The following is a 25,609-nucleotide window of genomic DNA, read 5'->3' on the forward strand; positions in this document are numbered from 1 at the left end:
GTTTGTGCAAAATCAGCTGACACAACACGATATACCCAACAGCAACTGATACTTATCAAAACCCCAACATCACAACACTATGCTGATCAAAACAAGGAAAAACCTCACAAAATAGGTTGCCGCCTGAACTAGGAACCCAAATCTTGCATCAAAACATAGCAAAAACTCCAAAGCAAATTCCAAGATCAGACCCAATCAGTCATACATAAAAAAATGACCAGATTAGGGCTGATTTGAAAAGGCAAAAGCCGCAAAACCCACCAATAACTTCAAAACCATCAAATCTTTGCATTCAGGTTACTTGTTCATCGGGTTTTCCAGAAATTACGAGAAAAATCACAGAAAATTAAGATTTTATCTGATTACCAAAATTCTTAATTCATTCAGCCACAAAAATCAAGAACTATTGAAATCCAACCTCAATTGACCAAAAACTCAACTGTTCTGATGCCATCACACAATCTGAGGTGGTCTGAGCAGTTGATCCAGATGAAGCTCTTTCCGCTCAATAGCTCCTCCACACAGTACTCTTCCTATTTCAATATGGTTGATAGCATATGGAAATGAAGAAGAAAGCATACACAAAGAAAAGGGAAGAGAATAAAGAGGAGAACACAAAGAAACTTCATTACTAAACAAAATGAAAAGGAATACATCTTCAAGGGGACGTCCCCTCTTGGCTATGTTGAATAGTGTAATATTCAGTTGTATCATTTGCATTACTTCTCATTTGTACTACCCCACTTTATGTTTGTGTATTGTTATTTATCAGGGGTACCATAGTAAATTGTTAGGTGGTTAGAGGTCAACAATATTTGTCTTGTAGTGCAAGGAGGGGGTCGACCCCCTTTGTTGTATGCATTTCATTTTTCTTCTCAATGAAGTTTCTTCTATTTCCTCTCTTTTGAGAAGACGTGCAACCTGCAAAGAGATTTGCAATAGAATGCCAACCATGAGAATGAAAGGACTCTTAAATTGTAATCCATAATTGTATTATCTCATATATATTATATATATATATATAAAGATATATATATACATATATATTATATATATATGTACATGTATCTATCTATCTATATATATATATCTTAGGCATAAGGGCATTTTAGTCATTTCCCTCTTTTTGCGCATATTCATATTTTTTAATATGTTTGTAATTTTCCTTTTTATTTTCTTCCTTTTGTACTTAGTGTACCTTGGGGGGGGGGGTAACACAATAGACCTTGGGCCCCTCCAACAGTCAGATTTGTGACCGTTGGAGGGGCTCCAACGTCTATGTGTGGAGCCCCTCCGAGGCCCACTCAATGCATTATAAATAGGGGCTCCTCCCCTTGTATTTGTTATGGCTTTGGGTCAAAGCCCAAGTGTTTGATAATAAAGCTTTTTATTCTTTTATGCCTTTGTGCATTTGTGAGATTTAGTCAGTTGTGCTTTTGTGCACAAAGTGTTTTAAGAGTGCCTATTGTGCATGTGTGCACATGTTTGTTATCAAGAATATTGAGGTCTTGATCATAATATCTTATTGAAGATACTTTCACATGGTATCGGAGCCTTGTTGGAGAAAGAAAGATCGTGTGGATTCTTCCTTTTTTCGGTGCTTCAAAAAGCGTGCTCTTAATTTTTTGGAGATTGGAGTGGATTCTCTTGTTCATCCAATATTTTAGAAGACTCTTTTATCAAGAAAGATCAAAAAATTCTTTGCGGTACATATTCTTTTTCATCATCTCTTCTATCTAATGGGTGAAAAAGACTCTCATTTCTCTCTCGGCTTCAAATTCAATGGATCCAACTATCACGTTTGGGACGGAAACATTGAGGCTCATATCAAAGAAAAAGGGCTTTGGGGATATGTCTAAGGCTCGATTTCTGAACCGGAGCCAAAGATAACCTTGATGGAGGAAGGGCAAATAAAAATACTTGAAGGCGAAGAAAGAGCAAAGGCTCTTGAAGACTACACCAAAAAACATAAAGAATGGGAGATGAGGAATTTTAAAATCCTCTCATGGATTTTCTCATTCGTAGAAACAAGAATTAACGCCAATATTATCAAGTTTAAGAAAGCTTCTCAAGTGTGAGAATACCTTGAGAAGATGTACACCTCTAGGGACTTGTCCCACAAGTATTACCTCCAAAAGAGGGCGCTAAATCTCCATCAAGGGAAAATGACTATAAGGGAGTATTTTGCCGAACTCTCTTCTATTTGGGACGAGCTTGCTATGCTCGAACCCAAGTGGAGTGGAGAAGCAATAGTGCTTCGTCCTAAACAATTGGAAGAAGATAGATTTTTTAATTTTTTGAATGGACTCAGGCCCGAATTCGAACAAATCCGGTCTTCTCTTTTATTCGCTTTCACTTCCCCCTCTCTTGAAGATGTAATCACTAAACTAAGTGGGGAAGAGACTCGTATGAGTATAAGCAAGAGCAACCCAAGCGTTCTTGCTATACCTTCCAATAATGAAGAAAATGAAGGTGTTAATGTCGTTTCAAGACCGAGGAGTAACTTGAGGACCTACAAGCCTTCTCACTTCAAGAATCAAAACTCAAGTGGTCAAGGAGGAAAGAGAGATTATAGCAAGCTTTTATGTCACTTTTGTAAGAAACCAGAGCACATTAAGCTTATTTGCCCAAAGTGAAAAAAGTTACTAGCCATGGCTACTACATTCCAATCTCAAAAGGAAGAGTGCTCGTCATCTTCAAATAGAGCTCTCTCATTGAAACAAATCGTGGATGCACTTCAATCTCTTCTAAAAGGGGCTATCTCCGGAGCCGCCATGTCAACCTCATTTCCTCCTGCTAAGACCTCTTGGCTTTTAGATTCGGGTGTTTCTTTTCACACGACCCCAAGTTTTAGCTCTTTTTTCGAATATTAAAAAAATCCCTCTCCTTCTTTTGTTTCAACCACGGATGAAACATCTCTTGAAGTAAAAAGAATAGGAAATTTTGAAAAACAAGGGTTCTTTATTCCAAAAATTAGATTTATACCCAAATTAAACTTAAATTTGCTTTCCGTTTCTCAACTCTCTAATCATGGGTGTGATATAAAGTTTTCATCTAACAAATGTTTGATACAAGATCGCCGGTCCGGGAGATTGATTGAGGAAGGCTCTAGGAAGGGCGATCTATACTATGTCGATTCCCTTCAAATTCCAAAGAACTCATTTTGTAATATTGTTCAACAAAAGGATATTAATGTGTGGCACAAGAGACTTGGACACCCAAATATTGTAAAAATTTCCTATTTACCTGTTGTTAAAAATCTATGTAAAAGTGATTTCACTTGTAACGACTGTATACTTGGGAAAATGGAAAAATTGCCTTTTTGTCAAATATCAATGTTTACAATAAGACCTTTTGAAATTGTCCATTCGGATGTATGGGGTGTGAAAATGTCTATGATAAGACAATACGCATACGAACACAAATAATATAGAAAAGATGTGCACGAAGGCACTCTCACAACACTTGAACAAAGTATGCAAAAGCGTAAAAATAATAAACATGCACTAAGGCATGTATTTCATAGAAAGAACCAGATGCTTGAGACTCTCAAGCTTGAGAAATACAAGGGGGGAACACCCCTATTTATACAAATGCAAGAAGGTGCAAAGGGGGCTCCCAAAGGAGTCGTTGGGAGCCCCCAACGACTCTATTGGGGGACCCCCAATGCACATTAAAAAATGTGAAAAAGAAAAAAAGAAAAAAGAAATTACAAAAATAAAAAATAAAAAGAAAGTTACAACATATTCCAAAAAGGGAATATGCGCAAAACAGGAAATGACGAAAATACCCTTTCGGGTAAAAGTATATAAATATATATATATATATAGAGATATATGTACATATAATATATTATATGTAAATATATCTCTATGTATATAAATATATATATTTATATTTACAATAATGATAATGATTTTTAGGAGATACATTTTAACACCCCCCCTCAAACTTACGGTGTGATAACCGCAAGTTTGTCAAGAAGGAAATGAAATCTGGGCGAACATAGAGTTTTTGTGAAGAAGTCGGCAAGTTGATACTCAGATGTCACATATGGTAGATCAATGACCTTCTTCAAGTATTCTTCTCGGACATAATGACAATCCATCTCTATATGCTTTGTTCGCTCGTGAAAGGTGTGGTTCTTGGCAATGTAGATTGCACTCTTATTGTCACAGCATAGCTTTGTTGGTTCTTTGACAACTACTCTCATATCTTCCAAAAGACGTCGAATCCATACAATTTCCATTGTAGTGGATGCCATGGCTCTGTATTCGGCTTCAGTGGATGACAGAGAGACCTTTTGTTGCTTTTTACATCGCCATGAAATCAAAGATTCACCTAAGAAAATACAAAAACCAGTGGTGGAGTGACGGTTACTAGGGTCACCTCCCCAATCTGAGTCAGTATAAGCAAGTAATTTTAAATCAGAAGAAGATAGAAATACTCCCTTATTTACTGTGCCCTTCAAGTATCTGATGATGCGAAGAACAACACTCATACAAACGGTTGTGGGAGCGTGCTGAAACTGACTGGCGATGTGTATAGCATGTGACAAGTCAGGTCGAGTAATACTAAGATACATTAACGAACCTACCAACTGCCGGTAAGGGGTAGGATCAGTTAAGGGGATACCATCGTCAATTTTCATTTTTGCTCCCACAACTTCAGGAGTTTCGCATACTTTGTCATCAGAAATCCCGGATCTGTCAATAATCTCACAAGCAAGTTTAGACTGAGATAGAAAATAACCACGTTGCGAATAGGCAACCTCAATTCCAAGAAAATATGTCAGAAAACCCAAATCTGACATCTCAAATTTTGAAGTCAAGACGGACTTAATACCCTTGACTCCTTGAATATCATCACCTGTGATTAACATATCATCAACATAGAGCAATAAAATTACAATCCCTGCATTAGATTTTCTTGTAAACAAAGCAGTGTCAGTATAACATGAGGAAAATCCATTTTCCAGCATTACACTGGTAAACCTATCATACCAGGCTTTGGGTGCCTGCTTTAAACCATAGAGAGCCTTACGAAGACGAAGAACTTTATCTTTAGGAATTATCATGCCTGGTGGGGCATCCATATATACTTCTTCGTTGAGATCACCATTTAAGAAGGCATTTTTAACATCCATTTGAAAAAATGTTCCAATTTTTAATAGATGCAATAGTAATGAGACACCTAACCGTAACCATCCGAGCAACAGGGGCAAAGGTTTCTTCGTAATCAATTCCATATTCTTGCCCATATCTTTTAGCAACTAAGCGAGCTTTATACCTTTCTAGGGAACCATTACTCTTGATTTTAACTTTAAAGACCCATCGACAACCTATAGTTTTCTTTAATATAGGTAGAGATTGAAAATCCCAAGTTTCGGCCCTTTTAAGAGCATCAAGTTCATTTTGCATGGCCTCTTGCCATTCTATACATTTTTTTGCTTCTTCAAAATTTCTTGGCTCAAAATAAGAGTGAATGGCACTTAGACAAGCCCTATATCGGGGTGAAAAAGAATCAAAAGAGACAAAACGATTTGGAGGTCTTCTATTCCTTTCAGATCTTCTATGGTCAAGAGAGGTGGAAAGCTCACTATATTGATCAATAGCACTTCTAAAGGTGTCTTGGTTTCTACGAGAGTAGGTTATAGGATCACTTGGAACTCTACTTTCTGGTTCATTGGGTGAATTATGTTCACCAATGTCTCCATCATTTTCCTCATCATGGTTTAATGATACATCATCATCACTAGATATGTCATCATTACTAGACAATAAGTCGAATAAGAAGGAGTAATCAAAATTTTCTTGTTGAGAAACATTTTTTTCAAAACCACTTTCATTTTCTAAAAAAGTTACGTTTCTAGAGACATATAGTTTATCATCTCGAAGGTTATAACAACGAAAACCTTTTTGAGTTTCAGAATAACCAAGAAAGGCACAAGGAATAGCCTTGGGAGAGAGTTTGTCATTCTTATCCGTAAGTATGAAACACTTACATCCAAAGACTCTTAACCTATTATAATCAGGTTCGATCTTATGTAATACCTCGAAGGGAGATATTTTACCTAATAACCTAGATGGTAAGCGATTTATCAAATAAACAGAAGCAAGAGCTGTTTCAGCCCAAAAAATTTTAGGAATATTTTGAGATATAAGCAGAGTCCTAGTGGTCTCGATAATGTGCCTATGTTTTCTTTCAGCTAACCCATTCTGTTGAGGTGTCTTAGGACAGGACCTTTGGTGAACAATACCTTGATCCTCAAGATATACTTTAAATTGATTGGAGAGATATTCTCCTCCAGAGTCACTTCTAAAAATTTTTATGTTACTGTTGAATTGGTTCTTAATCATTGAATGAAAAATTTTAAAACATGAAAACACTTCATGTTTAAACTTAAGAAAATATATCCACGAATATCTGGAAAAATCATCCACAAATATTACGTAATAAGAAAAACCTCCTTTTGAAACAACAGGTGCAGGTCCCCAAACATCCGAATGAACAATTTCGAAAGTTTTAGAAGAGAACATAGTTCTTTGCTCAAAAGGTAAACTTCGCATTTTTTCAAGAATTCAGTCATTACAAGAAAAGGAGCTTTTACATAGGTCTTTTGCAAAATGTAAGTATGATAACTTGATGATTTTAGGATGACCAAGTCTTTTGTGCCACACATTTATATCTTTATGTTGGTCAACATTACACAAAACTTTTGGAACTTGAAGAGATTCCATATAATATAAATCTCCCCTTCTAAAGCCTTTCCCAATCAATTTCTCGGACTGGCGATCCTGTATTAAACATTTATCACAAGAGAATTTAATATCACAGCCATGGTCCGTGAGTTGAGAAACAGAGAGGAGATTTAAGCCTAGTTTAGGTATAAATCTGATTTTTGGAATAAAGAACTCTTGAGTTTCAAAATTACCTATTCCTTTAATTTCAAGAGAGGTTCCATCCGCAGTGGAGACATAAGATGGGGAACCATTTTTAGAGTAATCGGAGAGTGAAAAAATGTTTGGGGACATATGAAAGGATGCACCGGAGTCCAAAAGCCAAGTGATTTTACCTGGAGAAGAAGAAGTGGACACGGCCGCACCGGAGGTAGATCCCTTGAGGAGAGGTTGAAGAGCTTCCACTATTTGACTTATAGAGAGGGTCCCACTTGAAGATGCCTCCTCCTTCTGTGGTACACCGGTGGTAGCCATGGCTAGGAGCTTCTTCCACTTGGGACAAACGGGTTTGATATGTCCCGGTTCTTTACAAAAATGACAAATAGTTTTGCTATAGTCTCTTTTCCCTCTTTGTCCACCATTTTCTCCTTGATTTTGAAATTTAAAGTGAGGGGGACGATAGGTTCTTACATTGTTTTCGGGTCTTGATACGGCATTAACCTCACTATTTTCTTCAATACTACAAGGAACCGCAAGAACATTTGGTCCTTGTTTACATAAATTCATACGAGTCTCTTCACCACTTAGTTTGGTGAGAACATCTTCAAGAGAAGGAGAAAATGAGGAAAGAAGAGATGACCTTATTTGCTCAAATTCGGGCCTTAGCCCATTCAAAAAGTTGAAGAACCGATCTTCTTCAAGTTGCTTGTGACGAAGCTCAATTGCCTCTCCACTCCATTTTGGTTCAAGCATTGCAAGCTCATCCCAAATAGAGGAAAGATCGGCAAAGTATTCCCTAATCGTCATTTCACCTTGGGTAAGGGAAATAGCCTTCTTTTGAAGGTAGTATTTATGAGAGAGATCCCTTGATGTGTACATTTTTTCAAGATATGCCAAGCTTCCGATGCCTTTTTGAATTTAATAATGTTGGCATTGATCTTAGTCTCCACGGATGAGAAAAACCATGAAATAATCTTGAAATTCTTCATTTCTCATTCATCGTGCTTCTTGGAGTATTCTTCAAGGGCTTTGGTTCTTTCTTCTCCCTCAAGAACCTTGATTTCGCTTCCATTTACCACGGTAATCTTGGGTTCCGGTTCCGGAATTGTAACAAGTACATATCCCCATAGGCCCTTCCCTTTTATATGAGCCTCCATATTTCCGGCCCAAACATGATAGTTGGACCCATTCAATTTGAAACCAAGAGCAAAATGGGACTCTTTTTCGCCCATTAGAGAGTAAAGAGGTAGAGGAAAAAGCGTACCAACACAATATTTCCAACACCAACTTTGCACAAGATTCTTCTAAAATATATGAGAAGAAAGATCCATCACTTCAAACTTCAAAAATCGGAAGGCACATTTTTCGAGGCACTCGAAAAAAGGAGAATCCCACGATCTTCAATAATCAACCTTGCTCTGATACCATGTGAAAATGTCTATGATAAGACAATACGCATACGAACATAAATAATATAGAAAAGATGTGCATGAAGGCACTCTCACAACACTTGAACAAAGTACGCAAAAGCGTAAAAATAATAAACATGCACTAAGGCATGTATTTCATAGAAAGAACCGGATGCTTGAGACTCTCAAGCTTGAGAAATACAAGGGGGGAACACCCCTATTTATACAAATGCAAGAAGGTGCAAAGGGGGCTCCCAAAGGAGTCGTTGGGAGCCCCCAACGGTCACATTTGTGACCGTTGGGGGCCCCCAACGACTCTGTTGGGGGACCCCCAATGCACATTAAAAAATGTGAAAAAGAAAAAAAGAAAAAAAATTACAAAAATAAAAAATAAAAAGAAAGTTACAACATATTCCAAAAAGGGAATATGCGCAAAACAGGAAATGACAAAAATACCCTTTCAGGTAAAAGTATATAAATATATATATTTATATATATAGAGATATATGTACATATAATATATTATATGTAAATATATCTCTATGTATATAAATATATATATTTATATTTACAATAATGATAATGATTTTTAGGAGATACATTTTAACATGGGGATCGACACCCGTTTTATCAAAAGGAGGCTTCACTTATTATGTCATTTTTGTTGACGATTACATGAGATATTGTTGGATTTATTTTCTTAAACACAAATATGAAGTTTTCTCGATCTTTAAAACCCATCATATGATGATTAAAAACCAATTTAATGGGAACTTAAAATTTTTTAGAACTGACTTTGGAGGAGAATACCTTTCAAGTGAATTCAAAAATTATCTTGAAAGTCATGGTATTCTTCACCAAAGATCTTGTCTGAAAACCCCTCAACAAAATGGATTAACCGAAAGAAAGCATAGACATATAATAGAGACAACTCGAACATTACTTGTTTCTCAAAACATCCCAAAAGGTTTTTGGGCTGAAGCGGCTTTAGCATATGTCTATCTGATAAATCGGTTACCTTCTAAAAACTTGAACAATATCTCGCCTTTTGAAAAATTGTATATCAAAGAACCCGACTATAGTCGATTGAGAATTTTCGGTTGTAAATGTTTTGTTCTTACTGACAAGAATGACAAGCTTTCACCAAAAGCCATTGTCTGCGCCTTTCTTGGATATTCCGAAACTCAAAAAGGGTTTCGTTGTTATGATATTAAGAATAATAAACTATATGTTGCTAGAAATGTGAGTTTTCTGAAAAATGTTAATGGTTTTGAAAGGAGTGAACCTCTTGAAGATAACAGGGATTATTCTTTTTTATTTGAAATGTTAGCGCATGATGATGATAGTGATGACAATTTTATTCATGATGACATCAATGATAAAGAAGATGGTTCTTCCCATCCTCCTATCTCCCAACATAGTAATGAAGGAGCATTGAAAGATCCTATAACATATACCCATACAGATAAAAGCAGTTTTAGTAGTGCAATTGAAAAATACAATGAACCTAGTGGTTCCAACTCAATAAATGATGAAAACCTACAAAGGACTGAAAGAAGTATAAAGATGCATTCTAGGTTTATTTCATATGATTCTTTTACTCTTAAACATAGAGTCTGCCTCAACGCCATTCATTCCTATATAGAACCCAGAAACTTCGAAGAAGCCAAAAAGAATGATGAATGACTGAAAGCAATAGAATCTGAGCTTTCAGCTCTAAACAGGGCAAAGACTTTGGAGTTCCAAGATCTCCCTAAGGGTAAGAAAACAATAAGATGTAGATGAGTATTTAAGGTAAAAAATAAGAGCGATGGATCTCTTGAAAGATATAAGACTCGTTTAGTAGCAAAGAGATATAGTCAAGAGTACGAGATTGACTATGAAGAAACTTTTGTCCCTGTGGCCCGAATGGTCACTGTCCGATGTCTCATCACCGTTGCCTCAATCAACAAATGAAACATCTATCAAATGGATGTTAAAAATACCTTCCTAAATGGTGATATGAATGAAGAAGTATATATGGATGTTCCACCAGGAATGAAGACTCCCAAAGGGAAAGTGTTTCGCCTTCGAAAAACACTCTATGGTTTAAAACAAGCCTTTAAGGCTTGGTATGATTGGTTTAACTCCGTAATGTTAGAAAATGGTTTTTCTTCCTATTTCACTGATACTGCCTTATTTGTTAAAAAAACCAATGCAAGGATTGTCATTCTGCTTTTATATGTAGATGATACGCTTATAACCGGAAGTGATTATAAGGGGGTTAAAAGCATAAAAACAATTTTGAAGGATAGATTTGAATTGTCTGATTTGGGATTTCTAACTTATTTTTTGGGTATTGAAGTAGCATACTCTCATAGATGGTACTTTTTATCTTAAACTAAGCTTGCCTATGAGATTATTGACAGATCAAGTATTACGGATGATAAGGTTTGTGAAACTCCTGCTATAGTAGGAGCCAAAATGAAGATTGATGATGGTATTCCTTTCTCTGATCCCACCCCCTATAGACAGCTTGTGAGATCATTAATGTATCTGAGTATTACTAGACCAAATATCTCTCATGCAGTTCATACTGCAAGTCAGTTTCAACATGCATCAACATCAGTCCACATGAGTGCCATCTTGCGGGTTGTAAGATGCATAAATGACACACTAAACAAGGGAGTATTTTTGTCCTCTTCTTTTGAATTAAAGTTAATTGCTTATACTGACTCTGACTGGAGAGGTGACCCAAATAACCGTCACTCCACCACTGGTTTTTGCGTATTTTTATGAGACTCACTGATCTCATGGAGATGCAAGAAGCAACAAAAAGTGTCTCTATCATCAACCGAAGCTGAATATCGTGTCATGGCAACTACTACCATGGAAATCGTATGGATTCATCAACTGCTAGAAGACATGGTGATCAATGTAGAAGGGCCCACCAAACAATGTTGTGATAACAAAAGTGCAATTTACATTGCCAAAAATCACACTTTTCATGAGCGCACAAAACATATTGAGATGAACTGTCACTATATTCGAGAAGCATACTTGAAAGGAGTCATAGATCTTCCATATGTAACCTATGAATATCAACTGACAGATTTCTTCACCAAAGCGTTGTGCTCACCTCGCTTCAACTTTCTTCTGAGCAAACTTTCGGTCATCATGCCCTAAGTTTGAGGGGGGGGGGGGGTGTTAAATTGTAATCCATAATTGTATTCTCATATATATTTTATATATATAAAGAGAGATACATATACATATATATTTCATATATATGTACATGTATCTATCTATCTATATATATAAAATATATCTTAGCCATAAGGGCATTTTAGTCATTTTCTTCTTTTTGCGCATATTCCTATTTTTTAATATGTTTGTAATTTTCCTTTTTATTTTTCTTTATTTTCTTTTCTTTCTTTTGTACTTAGTGTACCTTGGGGGGGGGCACATAATAGATGTTGGGCCCCTCCAACGATCACATTTGTGATCGTTGGAGGGGCTTCAACGTCTATGTGTGGAGCCCCTCCAAGGCCCACTCAATGCATTATAAATAGGGGCTCCTCCCCTTGTATTTGTTATGGCTTTGGGTCAAAGCCCAAGTGTTTGATAATAAAGCTTTTTATTCTTTTATGCCTTTGTGCATTTGTGAGATTTAGTGAGTTGTGCTTTTATGCACAAGTGTTCTAAGAGTGCCTATTGTGCATGTGTGCACGTGTTTGTTATCAAGAATATTGAGGTCTTGATCATAGTATCTTATTGAAGATACTTTCACAAGGACGTCTGTGAACACCCCAAATTTTTCAAAGTCTTGTAAAAATGACCCTTTTGCCCCTAACCCCGTTTTTCTGAGAAAATCAAGTTATTTCTTCAGATTTTTGGATTAGATTCCACATTGACATATTCAAAATCAACTTCGGGTCTGAACTCAGTATTTTAAATCCAAATCTGAGCCCCGTTGTCCGATTTCCAAAATAAAAGCACAAAAATACCAAAAAAATGATTTTGAAAGGCTCGGGCGGCTCATCCGGCACTCTGTTGGATCCTCGATCCTATATTTCTCAATTCGAGGTTGTAAACCTCGAATATTTCTCAAAAATCCGGACATAAATCCACTTTCTGAAGAAATCTTTCTCAAAAAGTCGCCTTGAGTTCTCAGAAAAACCCTCTTTTGTAAATATTTTACAAAAACACAAAAAAAATAATAATAAATAGTTTTTAATCTTTAACTTTTCGTAAAGCTTTAGGATTATTCTAAAAATACAAAAAAAATATAGAAAAATAACAAAAAAAAAAAAAAAAACCAAAAAAAAAAAAAAATCGAGAAAAGCTACGAAGAAAACAGATGATTTTCAAACTTTTTGGACCATTTTTACCAAAAACCTCATTTTCAAAACCATTTTATAAAAATTTTTAAAAAAAAAGGGGAACCACCTTTTTGAAATATCAAAAAGTTGCAACGGACTCCTCCCGCATGCTCCCTCTTCTCCTCTCTCCACAGTCAATCTTCAACAATCTCTTCTTCTCTTCACCTTTGATCCTCAACGAATTCCTCTCTGGAACCATCCTCTTTTCCTTTAAGAGGAGACCCCCCACCCTCCGATCAGGGGCCTCTCACTCGGACCTTTGATTTGCAACAGAAACCTGCTTCCTCAAGGTTTCTCCTTTCCTCTATAAAGGAAGGCCAGTGAGAAACGAGGGGGATCGATCTTTTTTTAATCGCATTCATCCATTATCGACACTCCATTTTCCTTCATGCTTGATCGGATTCTCTGCTAGTCCACCGGAGCACCATCCATTGATTCTTCTCAGCACCCATCACCCGTTGTCTGCCGAACATTGTGAGCAATTCCTTCTGATCGATTGGAGAAGATCCATCCAGCCTCAAATTTCAAAGGAGACAACACCGTCTGATCAATCGAAGCAAAGTTTCATTACGGTGAGTTCCCTATCTCTGTTCCTTCATTTTTTTTTTTTATTCTTTTTTTTTAGATTTTCCTGTTAAGCTTCTTTCCTCCTCAATTCGATTTTTTTTTTATGCACTATCGAGGGCATTGATTTGCTTTTAGCAAACTCAATCCCTCTTCTGTGCGACAATAAATGGAATCTAATAATTCCCATACATTTTTTTTTCCTTCTTCTTTCCCTTGCGAATCATTTCTGAGTCCCTTTGATTTTTCGTGGATTTTGAGTATTTACTTGTATCTGATTTTCTGTTTTATTGCATTCTAATCGTCTCATTATTTGCGATTTCTCATTTTGCGTTTATGATTCTAATGTTCCTTCTAATTTATGATTCACGTTTTACTCCTAGTTTCATTTATACATAGCATCAGGTGCTGAAAATCCATCGCATCTATTGATATGATTCACATCGCCTTATATGTTGGAGGTGCCTCGTAATGATATTTATCATTCTATTTGGGCATTGTATTCCAATCCATATCTGGCTTCATCTTATTTCCTTTTTTCTATTCTTTTCTCCTGTTCTGAGTTCTCTTTTGATCTTCGGTTTCCTGTTTATACCTTGACTCCTCTTCTAGTTTTCAACTTCCTGTTTACGTTCTGATCCTTCGTAAAATGTTGATTTCTGGTTTCTGTTAATTATGTTTTAATTTTGATTGTCTGTTTATACTTTTGATTCCCTATTTTTATCCCTTCTTTTTTTTTTTTTTCCTTCTTCCTCCTTCACGGCAACTAATCACATTCATTTCATTGTATCTCTCTACCTGCGTGTGCTGAACCTTGTAGTAATGGAATTTGATGGTCCACCATTGATCAGACGATAGTTGTATAATTGTAGGTCTAAGAATTCTGGTTCACTCGTTTGGCTGCTTCCCTATCATAAATCTGATATAATGCATATGTTTCTCATTTTTTTTTTACATATACTGCGATAATTGTATTTACGCTTACTATGCTTGCATACATCAGTTGCAGCAACACAGCGTGTATTCATTGTCATTTGTGGCATTTTCATCATCTAGTTGGTGGCATGCTTCCACCTATTACATTGACTGCATAGCATGTTCATCACATTTCCATCATATTCCTTGTTACTTCATCTCATGGCATTAGTCATTTCTTCACTATATTGGGATTTGTCTCTGTTTGCAAATTTATTCTGTAATTTTTTTTTTCTTTTCTCTCTTTTTTTTTTTCTTTTTTTTTTCTTTTTTTTTTTATTATTATGTTGTATTATATCTGGGTTTGAATCAACATATGTCGTATGTCCATTGGTTTCATTTTCATCTTGGGATATGATATGTCTATTAGCTTCATTTTTCATCTTAGGCATGCATAGATTCTCTAATCAGTTGTTCTCCATCCCAAATTGAGAAACAAAGAAGTGCCAAACTTGTATAAAGTAGTCCCATAAGGATTATGAATAAGGAAGGAGCCCAATCAGAAGACTCCTCAAAGATTATCAGAGAATACAGGCTTCAAAAATGGTATTAATTGTCAGCACTGTGTCATAAAAAAAAATATAAATATAAGTTGTTGCCTACAGGACTTCAAAAGAAAATCTGATTAATTAGTAGATTCAGTCATTTCCCGATAACTATGGATCTTCCACTAAGGAACTCAAATGGGTGCCTCAACTTCATCGCACACACAGTAATGGGTGGGTGTCTGATTTTGATTTTTCATTGCACACCATCATTTAGAAACAACCATTTTATGGTTTTCACCATCACTCATCTCCCATTATTCCACCTAATGCACCACAGCTTCATTTATTCATTTACTTTTTTTTTTTTTCTCTTTGTTCTGTGTATGTTTGATCAACTACATTTCTGTGAAATGAGGTTTGAACTAAGTTTTTGGGGCATTACCCCCAATTGGCCCAAGCATTCATGTATCATCGCTTTGTGCCACAGTTCTTAGAGCAATAGGAAAGCCAGTCAGGAATAAGAATTCTGGATGTAGTGTCATCATTGGCTGAAAATCTTCAAGCTGGAAGAGGGAAGCAGAAATACAGAATCGATCATGTGCTGAGAAGAAATATCATTGAAAATTCCACCATTCTGAGATTTTTTTTTTTTTTGGTCCTTGAGCTATTGTGAAGCCGAATTTACCTACGCAATATTCAGGTCGTTTTATTTGAGGATTGGGGAATGACATCAAGAGAAGTGGTTATAAGAAACACTGCCCCTCAGTTTGTCCCTTACAAAGGGGTTCACTACAACATTTTTGATATCTGTACTGCTGTAGATTTATTTTTTTAACAGACACATTCTCAATAAGCATTCACAAACCATTCCCATGATCACCCTTCATTACCTTCAACAACATTACTGCCATCCTTTTTGCAGAAAATTGTCCCTACCTAGCCATCCACACTTCCACCACCATACAGCCTCATCTGTTGTTGTTTCTTACAGCTCATTATGTGCTTAAGTGTCTGTGTATGAGCAGCCACCTGCTGCTTTGTTATATCAGCCCGTGACATTTACAGCAAATGTCTTAATTTGTTACAAGTATTTATAGTCAAACACCCTGTTTTGCTGTAAACCTTTACAACAAACCTTTTTTTGCTGAAAATCCCCATAGCTTACCTCCATAGCACACCATCAGTTTACTATGTCATTTTCAGTCATCAAGTGTTACATTTTTTTTTTCTCTGCTTTAGTTTCCTCACACTCATATAACCTATAATCCAATATAGCATACATCTACTCTGTGCTGGCCCCTACAGCTGCACATTTTCCTTACTACCTAAGCATCCTTCCATCCATTAGATTCCCAATTTTACGTACTGTATGCTGATTTAATCACCTCACATCATTAGCATTGAGATCTACATATTGATATGTCATAGTGCCTACCTGTCATCTTTCATAACATGGCCATATGGATATTCAAAGTTGTTCTTTTATATTAACATATCATTGTGTGATCATACATTTGTTGAGAATTTTTCAAAACAAATATGCCATTTTCCATCCTCTTTATCATACATATATTTTCATCATTTGATTTCCATATATATATATATATATATATATATGATTTTCCTTCTCGTTTCATTACTAACCAAGCTGTTTTGCAGGAAACTTGTAAAAGATATCATTATTTGGGGTTGTACATTTGATTTTATCCATTGTAATAGTTAGGTTGGAATAAGAATTTACATTTCTTGCTTTAGGTAGAATGAATGGGCATTATAGAATACCATGAATTGTTTATTCCATGCATTTTTCCTTTATTTCTCAAAATCCCCACAATGGTGAAACACGAATGGCACGTGCACCACTTCGTAAGAGGTAAGTTAATTCTAAGTTGACGATTTACATCAACGGCCATAGTCGGGGTGTGAACAAAACTTAGAATTCTTATCTTTTACGAAGTAACATCGGATCCACACTGGATCCACTTTCAAAATCCATCATATTTTCTCAAAATATTTTTTTTTTCTTTTATCAGAATTTAACCTAGGATTAACTCAAAATATATACCAATGGCCATAGTCAAGGTATATTGAGGGTTAATTTCATTTTAAATTCTATAAAAGCACCAAAAAGATATTTTATCCTTCATTTGAATTTAGATATGACTATTATATAATACACTCAATGACCATAGTCAGGGGTGTATTATATCATTAGTCTTATTTATATTCATTTAAAGAATGAAATATGATTTTTTTTCAAAACCCAATTTCAACTTATTCAAATTCATTCATCATATAGGATAGAATTACATCATATTTTCAAAATTTCCTTTTCAAAATTCCAAGTGATTCTTCTTCTTATCCAAATTCTATATCATTTCAAGATTCAAAATTTCAATTTCAAAGTCCAATTTGACTTTGAAATTCCAAAATCATTTTATATTCAAACTTCAAATTTCCAAAATCAATTCAAAAATTCAATTTCAAAGTTCGATTCAACTTTGAAGTTACCTTCTGATGTCAAAATCGAAATTCATCCCCTTATCTTCAATCAAGGTTTGGATTCAAATCTCAAGTTTAAATTTGGGTTTCTAAAACCCATATCCGTCTTTAAAGGTCCTATTTGGACTTTTCATAAACCAAATTCCAATTCTTAGGATCCAGAATCCAACTCTGCTTTGGATCTCAGATTCAGATCTAAATTCCAAAATTTTTAGGATCCAAATCCTTATCCCATTTTGGATCTCCCATCACAAATCCAAATTCTATCCAAAATCTTATTACACTTTTTTTGGATCTCCAATTATAGATCCAGATTTCTTTTAGGATCCAGATCCTCATTCTATCATTGGATCTCAGATTCAGATCCAAATTCCAATTCTTAGGATCCAGAAACCAATTCTACATTGGATCTCAGATTCAGATCCAAATTCCAATTCTTAGGATCCAGAAACCAATTCTACATTGGATCTCAGACTTCAGATCCAATTCCATCTTGTGATCAAGAGTCCAACCCTATCTTGGATTTCGGATCAAAATACCATCTTGGATTCCAAACCTTGGATCCAATTCCATTCAAAATTCTGAAATCCAAATTTCACTTTAATTCCAACTCTTAAAATCAATTCCATTTTCATTCCAGATTTCAAACCAAGTTCTCATTTCAGATCCTAAATTCAAAACTCGAACTTTGAGCTCTATTCAGAATCCAGATCTTGGATTCAGATTTCATCTTGAAATTCCAACTGTTACAAATCCCATTCCTTAATTCCTTTAGATTTCCCACATTTCCTTCTAAAATCAAAACTTCAAAAGTGGAATTCAATTCCATTCCGAATATTCATCTAAGTTCAAACTTCTAAATTCAAAGTCCATTTATGACTTTGAAAATTTCCTTCATTCTTCTTTTATCTCAAAACTTCAAGATCAATTTCCAAATTCCAGATTTATTTTCCCAAGCTCCTGATTATTCTAAAAACTTAGAAACTTTAATCTTAAGTTCTAAGTTAGAAAGCATTTCTTCACTTTATCGGATTCACTTGGGATTTCTTCAAAACATTTTCAAAAAGAGCATACATCTTTGCATTTGCACAAGCATGATTCATTGTGCATTTTAGACTTAGGATAAATACTTAGATAATTTCTTAGCAAAACAAAAGGCATTAATTCGACCCTTGGTTTGATTACCCCTGGTAAAGGCGCCAGGAACGGTCGAATCTCGTACCGACGAGCGGATCCCGTCTCCCAGTTTTCCCGCAAATATTTCAAAAACGGAGGCGAGTTATTTCAAATATTTTTAAAATTAAGGTCAAGTGAGACCCGCAAAAGAGTTCCTCTTCTCTTCTCTTCTTTTCTCTTCTCTCTTCACTTTTCGACTTCTATTTTCTCCCTTCAAAAGGAGGACATAGAGGTAGGAAAGGAAGAGAAAGAAAGAGAGTATTACGAGAGGAAAAATTTTGCGATGATCACAACGTCCCACATGATTAGGGTTCTCCTCTTCTTATATTAAGTTATTTTGATGTACAAAAATACCCTTGCTCAAATACAACATATTATAGGTATACTCTGTTATAACTTGAAAGACTAAAATACCCCTACTTGTGAACACGTCTATTCTTAACACCCCCTAAAACTGTGCATGGTTATGAACCATGGACAATTTGGTTTTTAGAAACCAATGCCTATTGACTGAAAGAGGTTTGGTAAATAAATATGCAATTTGTTGCTCGCTGGTTACAAACATAGGTTGAATCTCTTTATCCTCAACCTTCTCCCGAACAAAGTGCTGATCCAATTCCACATGCTTCATTTTTCCATGTTGTACAGGATTAGTGGAAATAGCAACTACACTCCGGTTGTCACAATAGAGGATTGATTTCATGATTCCCTGATGCAACGTTGTCAAGAGATGTCTAATCCACAAAACTTTTGTTGCTCAACTCTATGATCAGTCAAAATCTTACATTTCCTTTACTCCGTCTTCTATTTCTATGAAGAACCTTCACACGAATCAGATGTTTGCTAAGAGAAGGAGATGCGAGAATCTCTATGTCATCAGTGGATCTCATCTTTTGTCATCATCGTCGTCCTTTAGTCCAGCTTTTATGTCTGTTGTTAAGAGTTAGAATAAAGAGGCTTAGTTGTGGCATCGAAGACTCGGTCATTGTAATTTCAATTTCCTCAATGTTTTATGTAATAAGAATCTTGTTCCCTTGAAAAACAATACTCCTAGAACTTCATCCATTTGTTCATTCTGTCAAATTTGTAAGAGCCATGAGCTCTCCTTTGGAAAACCTAATAAAAAATTTTCTTTTCCCTTTGAGTTGATTTATACTGGTCTCTAGGAACCTGCTCTTGTTCTCTTCTTTTCTAAATCCCGATATTATGTTACCTTTATAGATGATTTCAACAGATATACTTGGATCTTCTTTCTTATATCTAAGGATCAAGTACTTTCTACCTTCCAATGTTTTAAGAATTATGTTGAAAACCATTTTTCCCCAAAATCCTTACCCTAAGGAGTGATGGTGGTGGTGAGTACACATCCGGTGCATTCAAACAATTTCTCCATGATAATGACATCTTGCATGAGATGTGTTGTCCTAGAACACCAGAACAAAATGGTGTTACTGAGCAGAAACACCTGCATATAGTTGAAACTCCCCTTACTATGATGGTCGAGTCGAGCCTTAGGACTGATTTATGGACAAAGGCATTCCATACCGCCACTTTTCTTATCAACCGAATGCCTTTCACAAATCTAAATGGCCATACGCCATATTCCTTGATGTTTGAGAAAGAGCCAACTTATTCGCATATTAAGGTTTTTGGTTGCATATCTTATGTTCACATCCATAAGACTCTTCGAGATAAGTTTGCTCCAAGAGCAAGAACCTGCCAGTTCGTTGGTTACGATGATGAGAATATGAGTGGGCTGAACATTTTAGTACTATCTGTCATTCTGTGACCACTATCTTACTAGTTCTTCAATTAGCACTTTTGTTTTGTAGTTTCAGATTATTGGTCAGTAATCAGCTCCTAGCAGAGCTTATCATTACTTGTCTAATAATGAATTTGAAGGTAGTGTAGGATCTTTTTACGTCCTTCAATATATTTGTTAGCATCACTTTTTTTATGCTTAGTCAAAATTTTTACATTTGTATAGACAGGCTTGGTTTAGTTATTTATTCTCTTGATTGGATGATTTAGTCATAATGTTTAAAAAGTCTTAGATCATTTAGAGAATTGGGTTTCATATATAAGAAAAAGCCTTTGACGGTTTGACCTATCCATTGTCTCCAAAAACCCAACTGACACAACAAGGATTTAAAACAGTGTATCTGGATGAAATGAAGAATGCAAAGGCCATTTGGCAATGAATTTTATTTCCCTCAGGCTCCTGATTAGTATTTGATTAGCCATACTTGATGAAGACTAGTTCACAAAGGTTTTACTTGGGCAAATTCGTTCAAATATGTGCAATAAGTTCGTTGCATATATATTTTCTTATTTCTTTCTACATGATTAGCTGAAACTCGTGTTGGATATGATTCCCCAGATTTTTTTGTTTTATTGTTGGTAATGTGTGATTTATCATACTGTTATTCAATTTTTGCAATTTAGTTCCATTGAGGACTGCAGAGTCTGCATACTCTGTTATTCATCTGAAAAATAATAGTTTTATCAAGATTCTTTGATGTAATGTTAATCATTTTGGTTGCATAGGTTTATCCAATTTCATTATTAGGGGGACCCCAATACATATCAACTCTTAAGAAGCCATTTCCTCATATTCCAATGGTTGCTTCTCAAGGCATCACAATAGGTTTGTGCCAAGAGTCAAATTTATTGCTTGTTGAAGCATATTTTGAATTTGATGATGTATTTCCCCACTTTTTTGGAATATTATAAGTACCTGGATATTTAACCGAAAATTCTGGAGTATGTTAGTTGATGTTAACTCATGCAGATGATCGCTTGTTTGTTGGATAAACAACCTTAACCGAAGCAATCTAGTATAAAAAACTCAACTGAAGCAAGTTGTGTACAGCACCTTTTGTCTTCTTGTAATTGCTTGTTTGTGGATATGCATGAGGATACGCATTTATGGCTGCATGTGCTCAATGATGGCATTCTGCAAGAACTGGAGTCTAGCATTAGTGGTTCCTACTTCTGCCAGTGATTCTACCAAAACAAATGTGTGAACTGTTGTAATGATTCATTTCCATTCAGCAAGTGTTATTTAGTGAAACTCATACTGAAGTGTGATTTTATAGCTCGTCATGACTTCTATATTTATATGGACTCCTGCCGGTGCAATTTTCAATATAATGTATGTGCACCATGTCACTTTTTTTTATTCAAAGATTTCTTTTTTTGAAATAATTTGCAACTAAGCTCTAGGGTTTGTAATGGAATATCAAATAATGTCCATTCATTCTTGTCTACATGTTTTTTGGTTACGAGAGAAAGAAATATGAAATGGGGGAGCTTGAAACGTGGGGCATGCTTTGGGTGTCTTGTCCAGTTAATTAATAAGAATCATAATGGTTGGAGAGAAATTATTTCTTTATAGTTCTCAAGTTACTCTGTTTAATGCTCTTTACAATTTGGTGGCAAATATGCTAAACGTGCTTCTTTTGACATTTCATGAGTTGTCTCGGACACTTTAATTACTCACAGCTTTGACATGCATGATTAAAAATTTAGAACCAGGGCTACTGCCACAAATTGCACCTGGCAAGCTGGTTGGATACTTTCTTGACTAAATATTTTGTACCCTACCTTCTTCTGTTTTGTTGAATATTACTAAGGAAATCTTCTTGGTTTGATACGTGGACTTACACTCCTTTTTGGTCAATTCATCAATGCTTTCGATTATTTTCATACGAAGTTATGCACCAAGTTTATTTGTGAGGATTGTGCACCACAATTCTCCCTGTGCATGCCAGCTTGTTCTTTGGCGGATGTGATCACATGTAAAGTGCAGATATTGAGCACAATGGATCTAGGCAGAATGTAGGTTTTGGTCCTACTAGTATGACCATCGTCCTCCTATCAGGTGGAAGGGCTAACTGTTTGCCATGGCAGATTCAATCACTTGGTTTTAATTGATGCAAGAACATATTGCAAAACAAACGTCCAGCATATGAGGCTAATTCATAAGTCAATGCCTTGATTTGACCAGTCTCTAGTTAGCGATCCTGATGTAACTTAATTAGACTGGGTGTTTATGGGCATTAAGACCTTTAGAGTTTTTGTAATTTTTAAAGAATATAAAACAACAAATGAATAAATATCAAATAAACATGGAAAAAATGTTGCCAACCATCACTGCATTGTGATGTCTGAAAATGATCTGTTAAGCTTAGCTGGAATAGTTGATCTTTTTGAAATTTTATTCATAGAGATAAGATAAATAACCCAATCTGTAATTTTGTATCTCTCAGATTCTATGGAATTATATATTAGTCGTGGAGCTTCAGCAGTGGTTTTATCTGATGCTATATTTGACAAAGAAGCCATGAGAGAACGAGATTATGATACAATATGTCGATTGGCTAGACAAGCCGTTTCTCTAGCTAGCGATGCCATACAGAGGTAAGACTAAGGATCATAATCTCTTGTTTTATATTTGGGGAAAAAAGTGAACTTATCTATTGTTCATGAGTAGCAATATATATATATATATATATATATATATATATATATATATATATATATATATATATATATATATATATATATATATATAGCTTCAAAACTGAAACCCTTCATAGTTTTGTTCATCTTGATGCCAACACAAAAAAATAGGAAAAATTGCAGAAGTCTTTGTGCTAGGCATCAGTTGATTTAGTCCAAAGGACATACCTGCAATTTTATTGTGCTTGGTTTTTTCAACTGTTTTATGGATGTTGTAGGCAATTTCCAATGTAATATGCCTTCTCAGTGTTTAGGTTCAGCTGCATTACAACACCTACATTTACCGATAGTGGTAGCAATTAGATGACAACTATGGTGCTGCCTTGGGTATAGATGCATGGATGTTTTGGGTACTAGAAAAAAGATGAACTGTTAAGTATAAAGCTCACATGTTTAACTATGGCAGCAGGACATTGTGGGGCCTTGTTTTTGAATAACAATAAATCCACCAGTCATGTTCTGCTATGGTTGTAGCTTCTAAGAGCTTCTTTCTTAAGGCTATCGAGATTGACACAAAAAATGGATGTCCATTTGTGATATGCTTCTTATTATATCTTGCTATATATATTTTTATCAGGAATGGATTACTGTGTGGCTGTTGCAAACTGTTTAAAGTAACCCTGTCTTGATGAATGTTCCATTGCCTATTCACTGAAACCACGAATCCTCATACTGCATGAGGAACTGGATGTCGTGAAGCCATTACTATCAAGTATCTTTTGTTTGTTTAAACACAATGGAAGGAAAAACTGAGAGAGGAAAAATATGAAGCTGAAGCATATAAATATATTATCTATCTGTACAGTATATGATAGGACCTAGAAGTACCAGCATCAACGTGGGTATTCTGGACAGCTTGAAGTAGGGGGCAGGCAAGGGGTCAGCCTGACCCGACCCAAGCTCATTTAGCTTTGACCCACCACGTTTAAGGAGTGACCTAGCCAAGGAGCAACCTGGGCCATTTATTGATGGGCGTTTGGCCTGGTTTTTAATGTGTTAACGTCTTACAAGAATCCCATGACTCATGGGTCAGGCTGGGTCATTCTCAACCCTAGTTCTAAAATCAAGGGTTAGTTCTCTCTCTCTCTCTCTCTCTCTCTCTCTCTCTCTCTCTCTCTCTCTCTCTCTCTCTCTCTCTCTCTTAGAGACGGGTGTATTGTCGAACACCCATCAAACAAATGAGCTCCGCCGATCGCGTGCGATCAGCGGTGATGTTTTTTTTTGCGCAAACAGGTCATTAGCGATAGTCAAAGACCGCCACTAAATGTCCTTTTTTGGGTGTGCGGTGCGCAACCGCGTGTCCGATGCTTGACTGACGCCTTGGATGTTCAATGATGCTCCGTACTATATACATATGTATATATAGGGAAGGAGGACTGCCCAACCAAAGGAAGATCCAAAATCTACAACCGATGATAATCGACAACGTTCATTCTCTAATGATTGAGTTTTTCATCGATCAGACTTTACATATTGGATTTTTATCATTCATTTAGTGAGCGACATGTTTTGGATTATGAATTTTCGATGTTTAGATGTGTTTTTGAAAGTGCTAAAAATCAACGGCCCACAATACTTTGTATTGTAAAGTTTTAAATGCATTGTGAGTCATCGATTTTTCACGTTTTGAAAAGCAAGCCTATATGTGGTAAAGTTTTTGTGTAAAACATAATTCTTACTAAATAAATTATAAAGAACAAATATATGAGATGCTCAAGCATTGGAAAAGGAAAGCCATCCGATCGTCGTTGGTTGTAGATTTTGGACCTTTCTTTAGTTGAACACAGAGAGAGAGAGAGAGAGTTGGTCATAGTTACCTACGCCCAATCCAGTGAATGCTGACAGATGCACTGGGTGTGTCTGATTGGAAGAAAAAAAGATAAGTTTTTTGGCTTTTAGCAGCAGTTGTGATTGCCACTAAAGCGTATTTTTTCTGTAACTGTGGGCGTGCTCTGTTGACCTGTTTGCTGGATTTGGTGTAGGCAGCTATGCACTACTGGTGTGTGTGTGTGTGTAATGATGTCTCCTGCTAGATTTAATCTTGTTTTACGTTTAACCTTCCAGATAGCCCATAAGCTGAATTGGATCTGATCCATTATTAGATGTGCTGGGTTTTGGGCAGGTTTCTAATGGATCGCTATTCCCAATGTGGGCAAGGTCGACCAGTCCATTGCCCACCCTTGGTTTCTATCACCTTAGTTACATAGATTTGGAAGTGCTCCTTAATAATCCTTGGTATAGGAAGGACCTGGAGGAGCTGATGGTTGATGTCTTCTCTCATTTTGTATCAAAATAAAAATAAATTACTTGGGTTTCATGCAGGAGAGGAATGGGTCCTTGATTTGCTAAGTTTTCTTCCTCTGTTTCTGTGGAGTCGCTATTTACTGAATTGTTCTCAACAATGAAGCAGCCGTTCTTACTGCCGAATGTGCTGAGTGGGAGAAAGGTATGATTCAGAATCTCCTCGTGATGCTGAGCGAGTAAGGTAGGATCCCATCCAGTGATTCAAAGGTAACACATGAGTTGGGTGCAGAAATTTTGTCGCTATGGAATAAATGGCTGCCTTAATTCAATTTTGATGTGCAATAGTTTTCTGTTATGTAAGCAAATCCTTTCATCAGTACTCTCTCTCTCTCTGCAAAAAAAGTTCGCAAAAAATCAGTATGGATGGTGTTTATCTTTCCACAGGTGTACCATTTGGAACATTGACA

The 25,609-nt window shown here is 35.9% G+C and overlaps 1 protein-coding gene across 5 annotated transcripts in view; it reads left to right on the forward strand.

Annotated features, from left to right (window-relative positions):
- Nucleotides 1-25,609, forward strand: part of LOC149819727 (uncharacterized) — a 57,502-nt gene extending 31,893 nt beyond the window's left edge. The window contains exons 8-10 of one of the 5 annotated variants that reach the window (XM_089983737.1): nucleotides 20,922-21,021; nucleotides 22,646-22,796; nucleotides 25,221-25,609. In XM_089983737.1, coding sequence (XP_089839863.1) covers nucleotides 20,922-21,021; nucleotides 22,646-22,796; nucleotides 25,221-25,239 — 270 coding nt within the window. In that variant the 3' untranslated portion in view covers nucleotides 25,240-25,609. Of the gene's footprint in view, nucleotides 1-20,921; nucleotides 21,022-22,645; nucleotides 22,797-23,145; nucleotides 23,479-25,220 lie in introns of those variants that run through there. The other 4 variants (XM_089983738.1, XR_016426823.1, XR_016426825.1 and 1 more) reach the window with 4 other exon arrangements.

The sequence above is a fragment of the Nuphar pumila genome, chromosome 12 (genome assembly GCF_984573655.1).
Source record: "Nuphar pumila chromosome 12, dmNupPumi1.hap1.1, whole genome shotgun sequence".
Classification (NCBI taxonomy): Eukaryota; Viridiplantae; Streptophyta; class Magnoliopsida; order Nymphaeales; family Nymphaeaceae; genus Nuphar; species Nuphar pumila.